General features: G+C 33.0%; 3 protein-coding genes across 6 annotated transcripts; all 3 read right to left on the reverse strand.

The window, feature by feature from the left end:
• Nucleotides 1–703: 703 nt before the first annotated feature.
• On the reverse strand, nt 704–5,833 carry LOC143595486 (magnesium transporter MRS2-I-like). Of its 3 annotated transcripts, none has more exons than XM_077074482.1 (10): nt 5,488–5,833; nt 3,732–3,873; nt 3,480–3,601; nt 2,587–2,661; nt 2,262–2,486; nt 2,124–2,168; nt 1,953–1,997; nt 1,192–1,221; nt 981–1,100; nt 704–904 (listed from the first exon to the last, which is right to left on the reverse strand). In XM_077074482.1, the coding sequence occupies exons 1-10, from the start codon at nt 5,770–5,772 to the stop codon at nt 818–820; spliced, it is 1,176 nt and encodes a 391-aa protein (XP_076930597.1). In that variant the 5' UTR covers nt 5,773–5,833; the 3' UTR covers nt 704–817. The 3 variants fall into 3 exon arrangements, with proteins under 3 accessions (XP_076930597.1, XP_076930598.1, XP_076930596.1); XM_077074483.1 differs by having other exon boundaries at nt 981–1,096; nt 3,720–3,873; XM_077074481.1 differs by having other exon boundaries at nt 3,720–3,873.
• A 1,955-nt stretch (nt 5,834–7,788) lies between these two features.
• On the reverse strand, nt 7,789–9,389 carry LOC143595487 (photosystem II reaction center W protein, chloroplastic-like). Its single transcript, XM_077074484.1, has 2 exons — nt 9,265–9,389; nt 7,789–8,268 (listed from the first exon to the last, which is right to left on the reverse strand). Exons 1-2 carry the CDS (start codon nt 9,323–9,325, stop codon nt 7,952–7,954), a joined length of 378 nt encoding a protein of 125 aa, XP_076930599.1. The 5' UTR covers nt 9,326–9,389; the 3' UTR covers nt 7,789–7,951.
• Nucleotides 9,390–9,835: 446 nt separating this feature from the next.
• Nucleotides 9,836–15,615, reverse strand: LOC143595493 (putative galacturonosyltransferase 6). 2 transcript variants are annotated; one of them, XM_077074490.1, is made up of 9 exons: nt 15,455–15,615; nt 15,340–15,374; nt 14,100–14,141; nt 13,820–13,910; nt 13,628–13,698; nt 13,316–13,515; nt 12,391–12,748; nt 11,048–11,569; nt 9,836–10,320 (listed from the first exon to the last, which is right to left on the reverse strand). In XM_077074490.1, the coding sequence occupies exons 1-9, from the start codon at nt 15,537–15,539 to the stop codon at nt 10,048–10,050; spliced, it is 1,677 nt and encodes a 558-aa protein (XP_076930605.1). In that variant the 5' UTR covers nt 15,540–15,615; the 3' UTR covers nt 9,836–10,047. The 2 variants fall into 2 exon arrangements, with proteins under 2 accessions (XP_076930605.1, XP_076930604.1); XM_077074489.1 differs by having other exon boundaries at nt 13,628–13,701.
• Nucleotides 15,616–16,025: the final 410 nt, after the last annotated feature.

Genomic DNA, 16,025 nt, shown 5'->3' on the forward strand with positions numbered 1-16,025 from the left:
AATAATTTGACCCTTATTATTATACCTTTTTAGCTGTAAATCATTTGATTTTTTTAATATTAAGAAAATGTTTTTAATAAATCATTCTTTTGACATGATATTCCTTATTGATCGATCTCTATCCATAATTCCTTATAAATCTCTGTAGACTAAATAATTGATGATTTTAAATCCACGATTAATTCTCTTTCCTCATAATCTAGTATCTAATGTTTCATGTCAAAAAAGTGACTTGGGTTGTTAGTTTTTTTGATAATTCTATTTATGATCTTTAGTCAATATCTTAAAATAGATAAATATATGATTGTATCTTTGGATAATAACATGTTTTTGTTTAAGTTCTTATCATAGAGTGATTAGTATAATTTTGATTTATAAATGTTGTTTTGTTGTTCGAGCCTCTTGCATCTTGCTAGTGTGCCGTGTTTTAATGAAAATTGTCGTTCAAAAGAAAAATACATATGAGGCTAAATTAAATACGCTTTTAATAGTTACAATTTTCTCTAGCTTCATTTAATTTAATTATAATATGTAACATCTACTCATCTAGTCTGCTAATTAAACGTTTATAAAATTCAAGTTAAAATGCTAAGAACGTTTAAAAACTACCAACAAGTTTATTATACATTTCTAAAGCCGCCCACGAAACAAACCATATTCTCCAAACAAGTACAAAATCAATAGCTACGTACACCTTTGGCATATATGAATCATGGTACAACCCATACAAGCCCGAAATACTTTTCGGTCATGAAAGTACAACCCAAATAGCACATGGAGTTTAGTCACCTAAAGCAGCATGTAATTCAAACTCTTGTCAAGATCCTACAAGACCTTTGTGTCTTGAATAAGTGGTTATTGACATAAAGATTGATGCACTCACTATTGCAGCAAGAATGACCACCTTCAAGAAACAAACATTTATTAAAATTAATAATGTATTTGGTACAAGTGTATAAGCACATAGTACAAGTGCTTACCCATTTGAACACATAGCCATGGTTTTTATTCCATGAGTATGGAATGTTCATACCAAATATAGCAGCCACCAATGAGTAAACTGATAATGAAACTGTTCCGGATAGTAGGAAGAGTTCTAACTGTTATATGAAAAGCAAATTAATAAAAATAAATAATATTATTCTTTAGAAATAAACTACATTCAATGAAGAAATGGATAATAATAATTACCTGGATCAGCTGATTTCTATGATTATCCAACTGCATAAAGAAAAAGTATTATATCATTTTTCTGAAGAATATTTAATCTCAAGAGAAAATTGCACAAATAGTTTTGTGGTTTGATCAAATTGCAAGTTTGGTCTCCAGATTTCAAAAGGCTGCAAACTTAGTCCACACATTGGAAGAGGGTCGCAAGAAGCGGACCTAGAAAAATTTATCACGGAGTCGGAAACTTTCTCAGTTGTATTGTTATATACTTACATAGTTCGGTCAAGAATTTTACACTATAATAGTACTAAAAATCAAAAGGGACAACCAACCACAGTACCACAAAGGTAGGTCCGTCGTCCACCCCTTAGGGTTGCACAATTAGCTTTTATTGGAAATCTTAGTTAGTGTTTTAAGTCATGTCGTGTGTCATTCATGTGAAAGTAATTGTGTTTTGTCAAATATGAAGTCTTAATAAAATAGTTTTCATGTGAGGGTGATCTCATTTTATTTAAAATCCTAATAAAATTGAATGTCCAGTTAAAAATCGATGGTGATGAAGTCAACATTAGAAGTTCTGGACTTTGAAAGAATATGATATTAATTTTTCAAATATGAAAAGATACACATAACCCTCACATGAATGATACATAACATCAGTTTTCCATTAAAAACTAACTGAGATAAACAATAGAGACTAAACGTGCAACACTCTCAAAAGTGTTCGGATTAAGTTTGTAAAACGATCAAACCATAGGGACTATTTTTGCAATTTGTTATACCTGAATATTAATGTAATCCTCTGTATCATCAATGTACTCACGCAACTGCGAACACCCAAAAAATATTATATTAAACTTGACATTTATTTACATAAAATATTTTAATCTTAATTTTGGGCTGTTTATTCAAATGGGCCCAAAGAAGAAAGATAAAACATGTTGATTACTTACTGTAGTCAACTTATTTGATGTAGATTCAATTTGCATGAAATAAGCCTACACAAAACAAAAGAATATCAATACAAGAAACACAATAAACACAATTAAAAATAATAATAATAAGCATTAAAAATTTGGCGAAAAATGAACCTCGAGTAACATTTCAAGTTCTTCAACGTCGTTTTCCCCATGGGTAGAAAATGGTGTGGTACGACTTGCTCGTGATATTTTAGATTCTATGGTTGGAGACGGAGGAGACCACGTTAAGTCTGCACTATCATGAGTCGGGGAAGAAGCGAAAGATAACTTCCTTGATAAATAGAGGTCTGCCATGTCATCATCGTCATCCAATAGTTGTTCGAGTTCATCTCGTACCTAAAAAAACGAATCACGGACAATAATATTAGAGGATAATTTGTTAAATTTACATCTATCTCTAGATAAATATTATAAGTTATATAGAAAAAATTTGTACTTTTAGAACCCGATTGGTTAATCGTGTCATTGCACTCTTGAGCTTTCGCACCCTGTCCAGATTGCGGCTGCTTATCTGCACACAATATATACAACCCGAAAATGGACATCACTAAACTGCAGCAAAAATCACATAACATATGGAAGCCCTTTCATGTTAATGTGACATTATAATCATAATAAGTAATAACTTATACCAATACACACAAAACTTATATATTTAAATGCACATCTAAAGACCATCATAAACTCATAACAATAAGTCATATAGATGTATAGATATTTTGTATTCAAGATCAAATAATAAGACACTTATATCAAGTAATATGGGTGGAAATATTTGACACGATACGAAAATAATCAGGTTTTGAGTTAGTATATCAACCCTGTTTAAAAAGCAGTTCATGTTCGGGAGACATGTTTAATCAAAAGTGGTCGTGTTCGGATTGACATGTATCTAAATAGGTTGATCCACTAACCTGTTTAACCATATTTTTATAGCCCACCCACCCGTTTAACCCATTTTTTCGCGATTAACACGTTTATAACTTGATTATCACACGCTAACATGTTTGACACGTTTAGATAGATGGGTTAAACATGTTTTTGCAAATGAACCATTTTTTTGGTTGACATGTTTAACACCTTTAGCTAAACAATTCGACACACTATCCCCCTTATGACCCGTTTAATCCATCTTTTAACAACCCACCAATCCGCTAAACCCATTTTTTTACAACCCACCAACCCAATTAACACATTTACAACCTGATTATTACCCACCAACCCACTAAACCGTTTAACACACTTGGATAAACGGGTTAGGTACGCCATGTTCGGGTAAAACATGTGCGGGTTAGAGTTGATGTTTTCAACCCGCCAACCAGAACTTACCATAGAGGTGAGCTCATCCAATGCAGGATAAGCCGCGGTTTCCAGCTCTCGTGTGCGCGCATCAAGAAAACTACAAATACCTTCTAATGCAACTTCAAGAGCCCGGAACTCAAATGGGAATTCTAACATCATCATTTACACCCAAAAAAAGAACTTTAATAATAACATTAATCAAATGTTATTATTAAGTAACATTAACTATCCAGAACCATAAGTTTTTTTTATATAATAAATATATACCAATTGATTCACTTGTTTGACCCTCAGTTTGACCTCCAACACCATCTTCATCATCCCCTTGGCCTAAATAATTAGCATTGACAGGTGGCAGTCTTCTTTGAAGCTCTTCAACAATGGGGATAACATTATCATCAAGTGGATCACGAAGCAATACCTATTTTTTAAATAATATTATTATCATAACTTTATATATAATTAAATAGTTAAATACCAATGGTGTTACAATACTAGAACTTAATCTAGCTAACACTTTCAAAGTGAAATAAGTTATAACTCTTGTAAGTCTCATTTAGGCTTGTCGAGCCTTAACGAGTCTTGTGTATGTTTAAGTTACGTCTCTTTTGGACTTCTATGTATTAAATTTACACAGCAAAGTTGAGTCCAAGTCAAGCTGTGGCTCGTTTAAGGTACTATACGAGCTTGAGCCGATCTTCGGCTCGTTAAAATTTTTTCTCAAATTATATAAAATTAATTAAAAAATGTATATAAATGAATTAATAAATAGCAAACGAGTCGAGCCTTAGCCGAGCTCAAGCTTGAAAGAGCAACTCACGAGCTGCACGGTTAAGTAGATCGAGCAACACGAACAACACCGATAATTTTGTGGTTGAATTGTCTTTTGTTCTTTATTAATAAACAATAAATCGTGAGTTCTCACAAAATCTGCGTTTATATGTGAAATCAAGATTATATCCATCACAAGCTTTAGAAAAAAAGCTCGTAACGAGCCAAGCTCGAGCTCTTGTAAGTCAAAACAACCTCTGCTTAATCCTAATCAAGCTTGGGCTCGGCTTAGCTTGTTTACACCCCCTATATACACCGAACCGCGTACCCATTTTTGGGTCCGGTGTTGATCGGTACCGGTACGACAGTACTACTGAAAATACTCAAATCAATCAGTACCAATACCAAAAATATAAAATATAAAAAAATAAAAAAAATATCGGTACAGATTGTGTTCAGTTTGTACCGTTACCATTAACTACACCTAAAAGTGAATTAGTGGCACCGTACAATGCACGGTACAGTACGGTACGGTACCAGTATTCTGTAAAAAAATGTTCATCCTAAAAGACCCAAACTCGAGCTCTTGTAAGTCAAAACAACCTCTGCTCGAGCCTAATCAAGCTTAGGCTCGGCTCACCTTACGCCCTGCTTGCGGTGCGCGCATATAATGTATATATGTGTGAACCCTCGGGTGGGCAAAAGTAAAATTGCACTAATTTTGACGTTATTTTACTAATCTCGTGAAAATAACGTTAAAAGTGGCGGAAGGTTAATCAGGCATCATGTGGTGGCGTTGATAGCTGAAAGACAAGGGCACATGCACCGATCAGCCGGTGTCCCGATGATTGAGTGCTATGTGCCTTATGTCCAAGGCTTGATGCAAAACTACTATCGAGCCGGGGGTCTCACCGGAAGCAGCCTCTCTATCCCTCCTCAGACCCTACCATAGCATTGCTATTGGTGGGATATACTGAGTACGATGATGATGATGATGATGATGATGATGACGACGTACACCGAACCGCCGTACCCATTTTTGGTCCGGTGTTGATCAGTACATGTACAACAGTAGTACTAAAAATACCGAAATACTGAAATCAAACTGTACCGATACCAAAAATATGATAAATAAAAATTAAAAATAAAAATTAAAAATAAAAATACCAGTACAAATTGTGTTCAGTTTGTACAGTTACCATTAACTACACCAAAAATTGAATTACTGGCACGGTACACTGGTAGTACCAGTAACAAATGTTACCTCTTCAGTTGTAATGATTGCCTTAATGTGTTCCAAATTCAAAACAATAGCTTTCTCTCTACCCAAAATCGCAGACGGATACGACAACAACGGGTCTAGCAACCGCAGATCTCGAGCATGAATCGATACTCGTTTCATGATCCCATATTTATCCAAATCCAAAACCGTACTCTGTCCATTAGTATCAACAGACACCCAACTTCTAGACACAGCAGTTTTCTTGATTAAGGATGCTGGTTGTGAAAATGAATCCACTGGTACGAGTAACTGGCCTTCATTGGCCATTGGATTAATGAAATATTAAGTTGATGTTAACGTTGTTGTGGTTTGGTGAGTTGGAGATAGGCTGGTGGGATGGATAGAATGTGTGATGGTTGTTACCATGTTTAATGTTTTATGTTTTTTTTGAGATTTTAAATGTTTGGTGCTTTTAGGTATGTGAATTGACTATAGTAGTCCTTGTGGTTTTGTGGTGGTAATGAAAAATAGATGTTTGGTTACTTACTGGTTAGGTTGTTAATTAGATACCGATGGGAAAGCGAGTGTTATCTACGTCTATGTTTAAATGTTGTCACGTCGTGTAGTTTAGATTGACTCTAAAAGTGCTTTCGGGTGTTCCTTTTTTCTCTCTCGTAGAAATTGGTTGAGGTATTTTTCTCCCTCTCTTCTTCAGGTGAGCTTAAACACGTCTAAAAGACAGGGTGTTAGAAATGCTCTAAGGTAAAGAAAATCAAAAAGTTTTGTACCGTGTGTTGAAGTTAAAATATTAAAAGATAGGAAAACTCTGATATCTTATTGAATATTAATAGATAACGAATTATTTGAATTATAAATTTATGATCGAGATCATCATAAATTTATAATTCAAATAATTCGTTATCTATTAAATATATCTTCTTAAAAGGTTAATTGTTTTAATGAGCAGGGAAATGGTTAAATACACTCGAAGTGATATCGTTTAATCTATATTGAGTTTTAGCAAAAATAAAATTTTAATTGGTTATAAAAGGATAGTTACGACGATTCACTGGGTCAAGTAGTAGGCTAACAAAAGAAGGAACGATTGTCAATGGTTTTCCATCGATTTTGATCTGGCATTCACCTACTTTTTCTACTTCGCTCAGAACTAACTGATTTATTTGTATCTAGCCCATTAGCTTGTAATTGAATCGACGGTACCATATTCTACGTTTAACCCATTCTACGTTTGCAACACATGATCCCACGCCCTATAAGTATAAAAACTTACCATAACAAGTTTGAGACATCTCAAGAACTACAGTGAACTTAACATTTTATTTATAGCATGGATGACAATTTACTAGAGGAACTAACTAGCTTCATTGTGCTCAAATAAATGAGTAAAAGGAACACTACATTTACAAAGAACAATTTATAACATGAAGGGTGAAATTGAAACTTATATAAGTACAAGGTCTGTTGTTGAATAGTTCTAATATATAAGGGGGTACAAAATGACATCAAGTAAGAACCGGCGGTTAAAAATCAGTTCATAAATATCTTCAAACAAAGGCGGTCATGTGGGTCCATACACATCGAATTCATCACTACATTCTACATTTATTTTTTTGTTAGAGTAAACTGTTTTTTTCCTGTGGTTTGTTTAAATATGTAGTTTTAGTTAAATAGTTTTAAATTTATGAATTTGTTTATATGACTCCATTTCATTTGCAATTAAACTTGACTCCACTAACCTCGTTAAGTCTGGTCATTAAACCATCAGCGTGTTCCTCACGTAAGGGGCGGTTTTGTCCCTTTTTTTCCCCAATTATACCATGATCTGTCACGTGATGGGGCTTGCGAATTAGGGTTGGGGATTATTTGGGGAGAAAAATGATAAAATGGCCTCTCACGTGAGGGGCATGTTGATGGGTTTAAGGACAATGCTTAACGGGTTAGTGTTGTTGGGTTTAATTGCAAGTGAAATAAAACCCAAGAACGATAATCACAAATTTGAAACTATTTGAGTAAAATCACAGATCTAAACAAACTACATTGACGAAAACCACAGTTTACTCTTTCATGTGTATATTGAATGGATCAAATAACACCTTCCTTCTTAAATAAAATGAAAACTTCAATCAATCAAATAAATTTTTTCTAATTGCAAATACTTTTTGATGCAATGGTGTTTATGTAAAATAATAATTCTTTCAATTATTTCAATTATTGTACTTATCACATTATTTTTAATTCCTACTTTTTATGAAATGTATGTAGCAACTGAAGAAAAAAATATATATGAAATGTATTTGGTGATAAAGACGAACAAAAAAATCAAAAAATACGACATACAATCACATATTCACATAAGAACAGGATTCAAGAACATGATTTATCTCCATTACAGACTTATGATAAACCAGAAGTTGAAATCGAAGAACATAATTTCTTATAAAGAACCATTAACCGATACAAGAATGTAATTTACAAATTTTAAGCCCTAAAGTGATAGACCGGAGTCTTCATCCTCGTCAAGGCTTCCTGTATACACGAAGTAGAGGGTCCAAATCAATCCAAACATGCCAAACAAAATCCAACCAAGAAGGTTGTTACTTAGACCAAAGGGTAGCCCGGTTCCCTCTGTGCTCATTCTCTCATCCACTAGAGCCATGGCCATCGGGCTCGACATGGTTGCAACCACTGTTGTAGCAACCAATGATGACACGCTGGTCATCACTAGACGTGATGCGCTCTCCTTCATTGTATCTTGCTTAGCCGAACATTGCACCTTTCCCATTTTGTATGTAGTCGGTAACCCTAGAATTTAACCAACTTTCAACCTTAGTTCTTGCAAATCTATGATTGGGTGTGGTTGATGTAACAAAAATTGTCAAAACTTTAGTAAAATGTTGCTGATTACAATTATATTGAATATGCTATATAGTATATAGTTATTATATAAAGTAAAATATTAAATTATAAGCTTTTTCATAAATTTAAATTAAAGTTTAAAATTCTTGTAAAACAAAGAATCATTGGCATTGGCAACTTCATTATAAAATATTAAAAACTTGTTTCATTTTAAATAAAAAAAGAAAATTATTGAGCTTTAAAATACTAGACAATAGCATATGGTGTTGTTTTAGACATTGTGATTATGTCCTCTCATTTTTTTTCATTCCAAAACTTATTTCTATATCATCTTAATATAAAACTAACTTGATCAATGGAAAATGTTTATAGATTTCGCATCGGGTCACCTATTAACGAGTTTATTTATATGTTACAGCTTGGATCTAGATTCGGGAACAATTTGAGAATTTTAGACGCAGGTCTAAGCGAGAACAAGACACAACCCGGTTTTCGTTTTGGCAACAAGTGGCACCATTTCATATTTGAATTGTTTACTACAATGAGAGCTTAAACTTCATCAATTCTATAAATTGAAGATGATATATAGTTATATACCCAAAATTTATTCAACTATAAGTAAATATGTGAAAATAGGATTTGGATCAAATACAAAGAAATTAACGTACTAAACGTGATATTCAAGTAGAGTAATTATATATACAAGTAGAGTAATTATGTAATTACATTACAAAGTACTTATATAATTACTCTGTGATGTAATTACATAATTACTCTACTTGTATATATAATTACTTTACTTGATTCTTATAATTAGCACGTTAATATCATTTATACATTAACTTTTCCATGTGAAAGTAATGTTTGCTTATCATTTATTATCTGAAAACAAATTAAACTATATAATATCAATGATATAAAAAATTAAACAAGAAAGCATACCAAGAAGAGTGGAAGGTTTCTTTGGAAGAATAATAGGAGTGCAAGCTGAAATGGATGCCATTTTCTCTGTGGTGATTTGTCTGTGGCTGAAGAGTATATTTTCAATAGAATTGACATTTTTATTGGTTTAATAATTTAAGTCTATCCAATCACGCTCAAAGCCATTTTACTAAACGATCAAGCCAAAAACTAAAAACGCTCAGTGTCAAAATCCAATACGTTCAAGAAATCCATAATACGCTCAAAAATGGTTTTCGTGAAGAAAAGTAAAAAAATGATTAATTGGATATGTATTGACGATTTCGAGATATTGTGATGTGATTTCATGGATTGATTTCATAAATATAAGTATTTATGTACCTAAGGTATGTTAAACAATTATAGTATCCTATCTTTTCTCTATAATTTTAATACATTCTAACAATTTTGAAGAAAAAAAGAACGGTTATGTTAAAACCAGACGATCCAAACTCCAGACCATTAAACCGTCAAACCAACCTCTTCTTCCCGATCGCCATAAGAATCAAACACAATATGCGAATAAACAAATCAACTACGGAAAAAATCACTATATCAAATTAGCTTCATTCAATTTAATGTAACCGAAAGAGCAACTTATCAATCCATATGAGTAAAGTTACACCTAATCGGGTATTATAAACAAATAAACCGAATAAAAAAAACTATGGCTCGATGGGTGTTAGTGTCTAAGTATCGAATGGAAATCGGATGAGAAAAAAAACTAGTGTTCTTGTGTTTAAATAAAAATTTGGGTGAGGGATATTAGGCAATATTGCACTGCTGCAAAGACGGGTGATTGTATTCGACGTGTTTTCTCCAATATGTTTTGTACTTCTCAAAACCGATATCTAACCATGGTTTCATAACTCCATCATAGTGTATGACTGCTGCACGCTCGATATCTTCTTGTCTAATACCAGAATAATATCCTAATCCATGAGTTTGCCATTTCTGGTCCAAACCAATGGTTTGATTGTAAAATGTCATCCAACCTAAGGGCAAGGTACCAGCTTTCCACATTGGCTTCTTTTTCCCCTGCAATATTTATCGGAAAAACGAAATATTTAAAACAATAGCTTAAAAGAAAACTGGTCAAACATAATATTAAGGCATGTATTCAAATCATAGTTATTAAAAGCCCTCGCTTCTTGCGCCTAGGCCCATTTTTCAGGCGAGACTCAATAAATGCGCTTCTAGTTCCTAGGCGAGCGCTTCGACATTGTCTATGCCAGGAGCATGAGAAGATAAATGCCGAGAAAAAGAAACGCAAGACGTTCTATTGAAATTTGACTATTTTAGAACTTTTGGTACTAATTAGATTATATTAAATGTTATAAAATAGCTTTTGGTTATTTTATTTGAAGAATAGTATAATTTATTATACACATAACATATTTTTTAAATTTTTTATTTAAGTGCGCCTTTTTTCTCTCAGGCCCTCGTTTTTTTTGCGCCTAGGCAACAAGCGAGGCCTATGGGCCTAGCGCATTTGATAACTATGATTCAAATGTATGAAACCATATGTAGTGTAGAATGACAAAAAATAGTAGGGGTGTAAACAAGCCAAGCCGCTCGTGAGCTACTCTGTATCGGCTCGCTAAAAGCTTGAATCGAACCGAGTTGGGATGAGCTGGAGTCCAAGCTCAATCTTAAAACTGAGCTTGTTTGATTAACGAGCCCGGGCTTCACTTATATATTCAGTTTGCAAAGCAAATAATAATTCAACTGAACATAAATTACTGAAAAAACAAAAAACACATACCAGTTGCAGATATTTGCCATAAACACCGGTCAGATTCATTTTCCTCCACTTTTTCAAATCAAAAACATTTACGCCAAACACCCATGTGCACGCCTCATTGCTAAATCTTTTTCCCACCGTTGGATCAGATAAGTTGAGTAACAAACTCATCCTGCGATGCGCAGGATCATTTCCACAAGTCTTGACCGCCGCGTTGACTTTTCCCATCATATTTACTCTCCAAAGGGGTGTTAAATCCTTTTGTACAACCACATCATGATCAAGAAGTATAATCTTATTTAATGTTGGGAAAATATCTGGTAAGTAAAATCTTAGGTGGTTTAAGGTGGATGTATATCTCGGGTCCTGTGAATCACGACCATCGGTATTTGGTGGGTTGTATTTAGTGGAGAACCAATCAAAATTGTCTATGTTATGAATCTGGATTGTAGCTTTTTTAGGAGGGTGTAATATGAACCACATTGAGAAAGCTGCAAAGTTGAGAGAATCTGTCACCACATGAAACACAATTTTCCCTGGCTCCTGTGAATCCGCAAATATAAAAACTTACCACTCATTCTATAATATAAGTATTATATATAAGTGGAAATGATTATTTAAATAACGGGTTTGGGTCAAAACAAGTTTCTAAAGCAGGTCGGAGCGTGTTACTTGAACCAACAAAAACAATGATTATTTAAATAACGGGTTTGGGTCAAAACAAGTTTCTAAAGCAGGTCGGAGCGTGTTACTTGAACCAACAATGTTTTTGTTTCTTTGTCCTTTGAATAATTAAATAATACATGTATGATGATCATATTAGCCAAATGGGTTGGGCCAAAACAGTTCAAAGCAAGAAATACAAAGGGAACGGGTCATATTAGCCAAACAGATCGAAAGGCTCACAAAAGCTAACAGGAACGCGTATAACTTCCAAATCATTTTTAAATGAAATATTTAAATTACTTTTAGGGTTTTTGCTAAAGATATCCCTTTGGGCTATTGTTTACACTTTACAACTACCTTTTTTTTATTTCTGATCTTTCAAAAATATAATATTCAAGTATAATCACAAACCATCTATTTTTATATCAAAAACCACTATTCACTTCTTCATTTGTCGTGTGATAGAAAAAAAATACAAGGTTGTTACTGATTCTAGATAGTTACTTATAAAAAAATTTAATAATAGACAAAAGAGCGTATCCAGGCCAATCGGGCCCGTGGTTCATATTATCCCAATCTATTTTGACCCGTTAACCAGCCCACTCAATCTATTATTTATCCTTCGGAAGCAAAGTCAGAATTATCAGCAGTTATCTATAATAAAAATGTGCTAACATATGTAAGAAACAGTCAGATACCTTTGCAGATGAAACAGTAGAGTCAACCACAACAGAACCCGCCAGAACATTATCAGAAAACACAACAAAATGATACAGATTTGAATCATGCACATCTGGATTGCTAGGAAGCTTTCTCTCTTCAGGATTCAAAGCAAAATATTCAGATGTTAGTCTCATTGAAAGACAATGAAGCCCTTTCAGAGTCGTTCTTCCAGCCAGCTGTACAAGAAAAGACTCTTGCTCCTTATGTACCCGAACCTGTTCTTCAGCATTGTTAGCCATCGCACGAAGCTTCTTCACCATTAACAAACAATCGGGGTAAATTCGTGCTGACTTTTGTAAGGAATTTTCCATCGACCGCATCCTCTGAAAAGCCCTGAAGAGATCAATATCCAAAAATCAGTATTAAATATTTAAAAACCATGGTAATGTATACAAATCCAAAGATAAATCTGCATTACATAAATCTGATAATATTTTTGTTTGTAAACAGTAGAGGTGGTAGTAGTGTGGTACTTTCACCTCATTTACTTATTAATAGTTCTACGCATGTTATGTTCATCTCTAACAGGTCATGCCTATAAAATAAGTCAAACGCCGATGAAAGTGTATTTTAAATCTACAAAACCTCCTAAATCATTATATTCATCTTATTGTTCCAAGTCTTACGCCCCCTTAACCAATTGAGCTACACAGCGGGATATTCATCTTATGTTCATCTCTAACAGGTCATACCTGTAAAAAAATATGATTTTTGTAATAAAACTTGGCATGCTACTAATTGGCCGTACAAAACTTAAAATTTTGCACAAAAAGTGTTTTCGGTCAGTCTAACAAGTCCAGCTTTGACACGTGTCAAAAAGTCTGCTTTAACCATCCATTTTACTACCTCTAAAGAGCAGTGATAATGATGCATATAAAAGCAAAAGAAATGGCAGGTAACCTCTTAGACAAATCAGAGTCTTTGCTGACATCTCCCATGGCTCGTTCTAATTCTTTAATTCGTAACCGTAATTCCTTATTTAAATGAGCATTGCCAGCTGGCACTGCAAAACTCAGGTAAGCTTTAGCCCTTATCAGCTGATCTTTCATCTCTTTAATCTTTGCATCCATTACTACCCTCCGTGCTTGTGGTTGTGCATCCTGATCATGCCACGTCATCGAAACAAATAAAATAATAAATTGTTTGCATTTTTCAAAGGCAAAAATATAAGATGCACAAATTACAATATAAAAATCAAAGCATAGATCAAACCACTATAACTGAAGTCACCGGTCTTTTGTCTTCTTGATTCTGTCCACTAATTCCTTTTGCATCAACATCTCCTCCTGAAATTATTCAGCAGATAATCATTAACGATAAAAAACTAGACAGTAATCCTTAAACAGTCAATAGACTGATCAATCAAGTTGCATTTGATAACACTTGTATTATCAGACTGAATACCTAAATCTGTGAATCTGGACCTGACAGTGGGATCAACATTTACATCTTTGTAAACCTCTAAAACCGGCTCTCTTAAGCCAACACCTTCCTCCTAATACACAACAGTAATCTCAATCAACCGAAAGATAATAATAATAATAATCATAATAGTAATAATAATAATAATGATGATGATAATAATAATAATAACAACAACAACAAATATATTTCTGTCACATGAAATTTTCAATCAAATCAAAGTAGAAACTAGAAACTAGCATTGCAAAATGCAAATACTAACCTGCTTTACTAAATTAAGCTTTCGCAGATCCCTCCTTCCTTTCTGGAAAAATAAAGAAAATAATGAATCAGTATGAGTTCATCGACATCTATATTTATATCTATATCTATATACTACAATACAACATAATAAAAGAGTAAAGCGATATGAGTTCATCATCACCCTTTTTTTCCGGTCTGCTTCTTACTAATTATACATATTTCTTTAATCTTTCTATACTTTTCTGTTTCCCACATCTCTCTCATATTAAATAACAATGATTTCTATAATTATTTTTGTAAAATGTTTTCTACTTTAACAAAAAGTCCAGTTCATTCATAAAACAGCAACAACTATACCCAGTAAAATCCCACAAATAGCAATGCTATAAGCAAGGTCTGGGGAGGGTGAGATATATTCAAACCGTACCTCCATCCCAAAGAATAGAGAGGTTGCTTCGAGAGAGACCCTCGGCTCCGAAACCCATATGTATTAGATAATATAAAAAGCCAAAGTTCAACACAACACCTCTAGATATTAGAGAAAACAAAAAATTAAATAAAATTAATATTAAATAATAAAAAAATAGTCATAATAAAAATAAATAAATTAAATAAAGATAGTGATAATAGTATCAGATATTAAAAAAAATATACAATAACAGTTATAAAAGCATATTAAAACAATTTATTATTTAACACAAAAACTAGATAAACACAAAAACAAATTAAATTAAGCTTAGTAAGTTTAAATAAAACATTATAATATAACAAATTAAATTAATTTCATTCATAAAACATTTATATAAATTGATCATTTCTTTCATTATTTTTGTAAGAAACATTTACAAATTTATGAATCATATCATTTTAACTATTCTCCAATCTCATCACTTACAACCTCTACTTCGATTCAAACTCATTTCAAAACACCGAATCGAATCGGATATTATTATTATTACTATTACTATTACTATTACTAGTAGTAGTAGCAGTAGTACTATTATTATTATTATTACTATTATTATTATAACTATTATTACTATTTACTATTATTATTATTACTATTACTATTACTAGTAGTAGTAGCAGTAGTACTATTATTATTATTATTACTATTATTATTATAACTATTATTACTATTTACTATTATTATTATTATTATCATTATTATTTACAAACCTAATTTCAGTCTAATCAACAACAATAAACACACTAACTTAACAAAAACAACAAGCAGCGTAAGTATCAATCGATCATACCAAACTCGATAAGTCTTCAACGAATCCACTCGATCCTGCACCACAAAACACGGATAATAATATTATCTCATCGTATAGTAATCAATGAAACAAATACAAAGAGTAGCAATCGTACCGTAGAGAAGCAGGATCGGGGCGAATACAGAGAGGAAGAGTAAAGAGAGGATGCATATCCTCGTGCGGCGGCGGAATTGCTTCATCTAACGGTGGAGATTGTGATCATTTGTTGTACGGAATGATGAATTAGTAGTAGTAGTGGTGGTGGACTAGGGTTTTGAGATTTAGCCATGTTCGCTGTAGGTTGTGTACGATTTAATTAAACTATGTATTTTATTATTGTCATGAATTTTGTATTGACGTACGTGTCACTAAAAGTATATAATAATAACAATGATTTAATAATATCTAGAAGAAGACAACATTGAATTAGCTGTGGGGAGGTGACTCCAATATCTTTTAGTCGTCACCTTTTGTTTAGACTATTTTGTTTTAACCAATATGTTGGCTTTAGAGTTTGTTTTATATGTTTTTTAGAAAATCATACTGTCACGTGTCACTTGATAGTTGTTGTGTCATCTAGAGGTGCACAAACCGGTTTGGGTTGAAATTGGTCGGTTTGGTCAATAAAAGTCAAAATCGGTTTATAATCGGTTTCAGTTCAGGTTAAAACCGGTTTATTAACCAGG

The sequence above is a fragment of the Bidens hawaiensis genome, unplaced genomic scaffold (assembly GCF_021521415.1).
Source record: "Bidens hawaiensis isolate Kalapana, Puna unplaced genomic scaffold, B.hawaiensis_p1.1 tig00045256_1, whole genome shotgun sequence".
In the NCBI taxonomy this organism is placed as follows: Eukaryota; Viridiplantae; Streptophyta; class Magnoliopsida; order Asterales; family Asteraceae; genus Bidens; species Bidens hawaiensis.

What these genes read in the sequence shown, in the direction of transcription:
- LOC143595487 (XM_077074484.1), bottom strand. Translation starts at nt 9,325, where the DNA reads ATGGCATCCATTTCAGCTTGCACTCCTATTATTCTTCCAAAGAAACCT. An exon ending in GAAACCTTCCACTCTTCTTG is followed by an intron (nt 8,269 to 9,264) that starts GTATGCTTTCTT and finishes GTTAAATTCTAG; the next exon opens with GGTTACCGACTACATACAAA.
- LOC143595486 (XM_077074481.1), bottom strand. Translation starts at nt 5,772, where the DNA reads ATGGCCAATGAAGGCCAGTTACTCGTACCAGTGGATTCATTTTCACAA. An exon ending in CAATCATTACAACTGAAGAG is followed by an intron (nt 3,874 to 5,487) that starts GTAACATTTGTT and finishes TTTAAAAAATAG; the next exon opens with GTATTGCTTCGTGATCCACT. An exon ending in AACTTGAAATGTTACTCGAG is followed by an intron (nt 2,169 to 2,261) that starts GTTCATTTTTCG and finishes TGTTTTGTGTAG; the next exon opens with GCTTATTTCATGCAAATTGA.
- LOC143595493 (XM_077074489.1), bottom strand. Translation starts at nt 15,539, where the DNA reads ATGAAGCAATTCCGCCGCCGCACGAGGATATGCATCCTCTCTTTACTC. An exon ending in GTCCAGATTCACAGATTTAG is followed by an intron (nt 13,702 to 13,819) that starts GTATTCAGTCTG and finishes GAATAATTTCAG; the next exon opens with GAGGAGATGTTGATGCAAAA. An exon ending in CTACTGTTTCATCTGCAAAG is followed by an intron (nt 11,570 to 12,390) that starts GTATCTGACTGT and finishes GCGGATTCACAG; the next exon opens with GAGCCAGGGAAAATTGTGTT.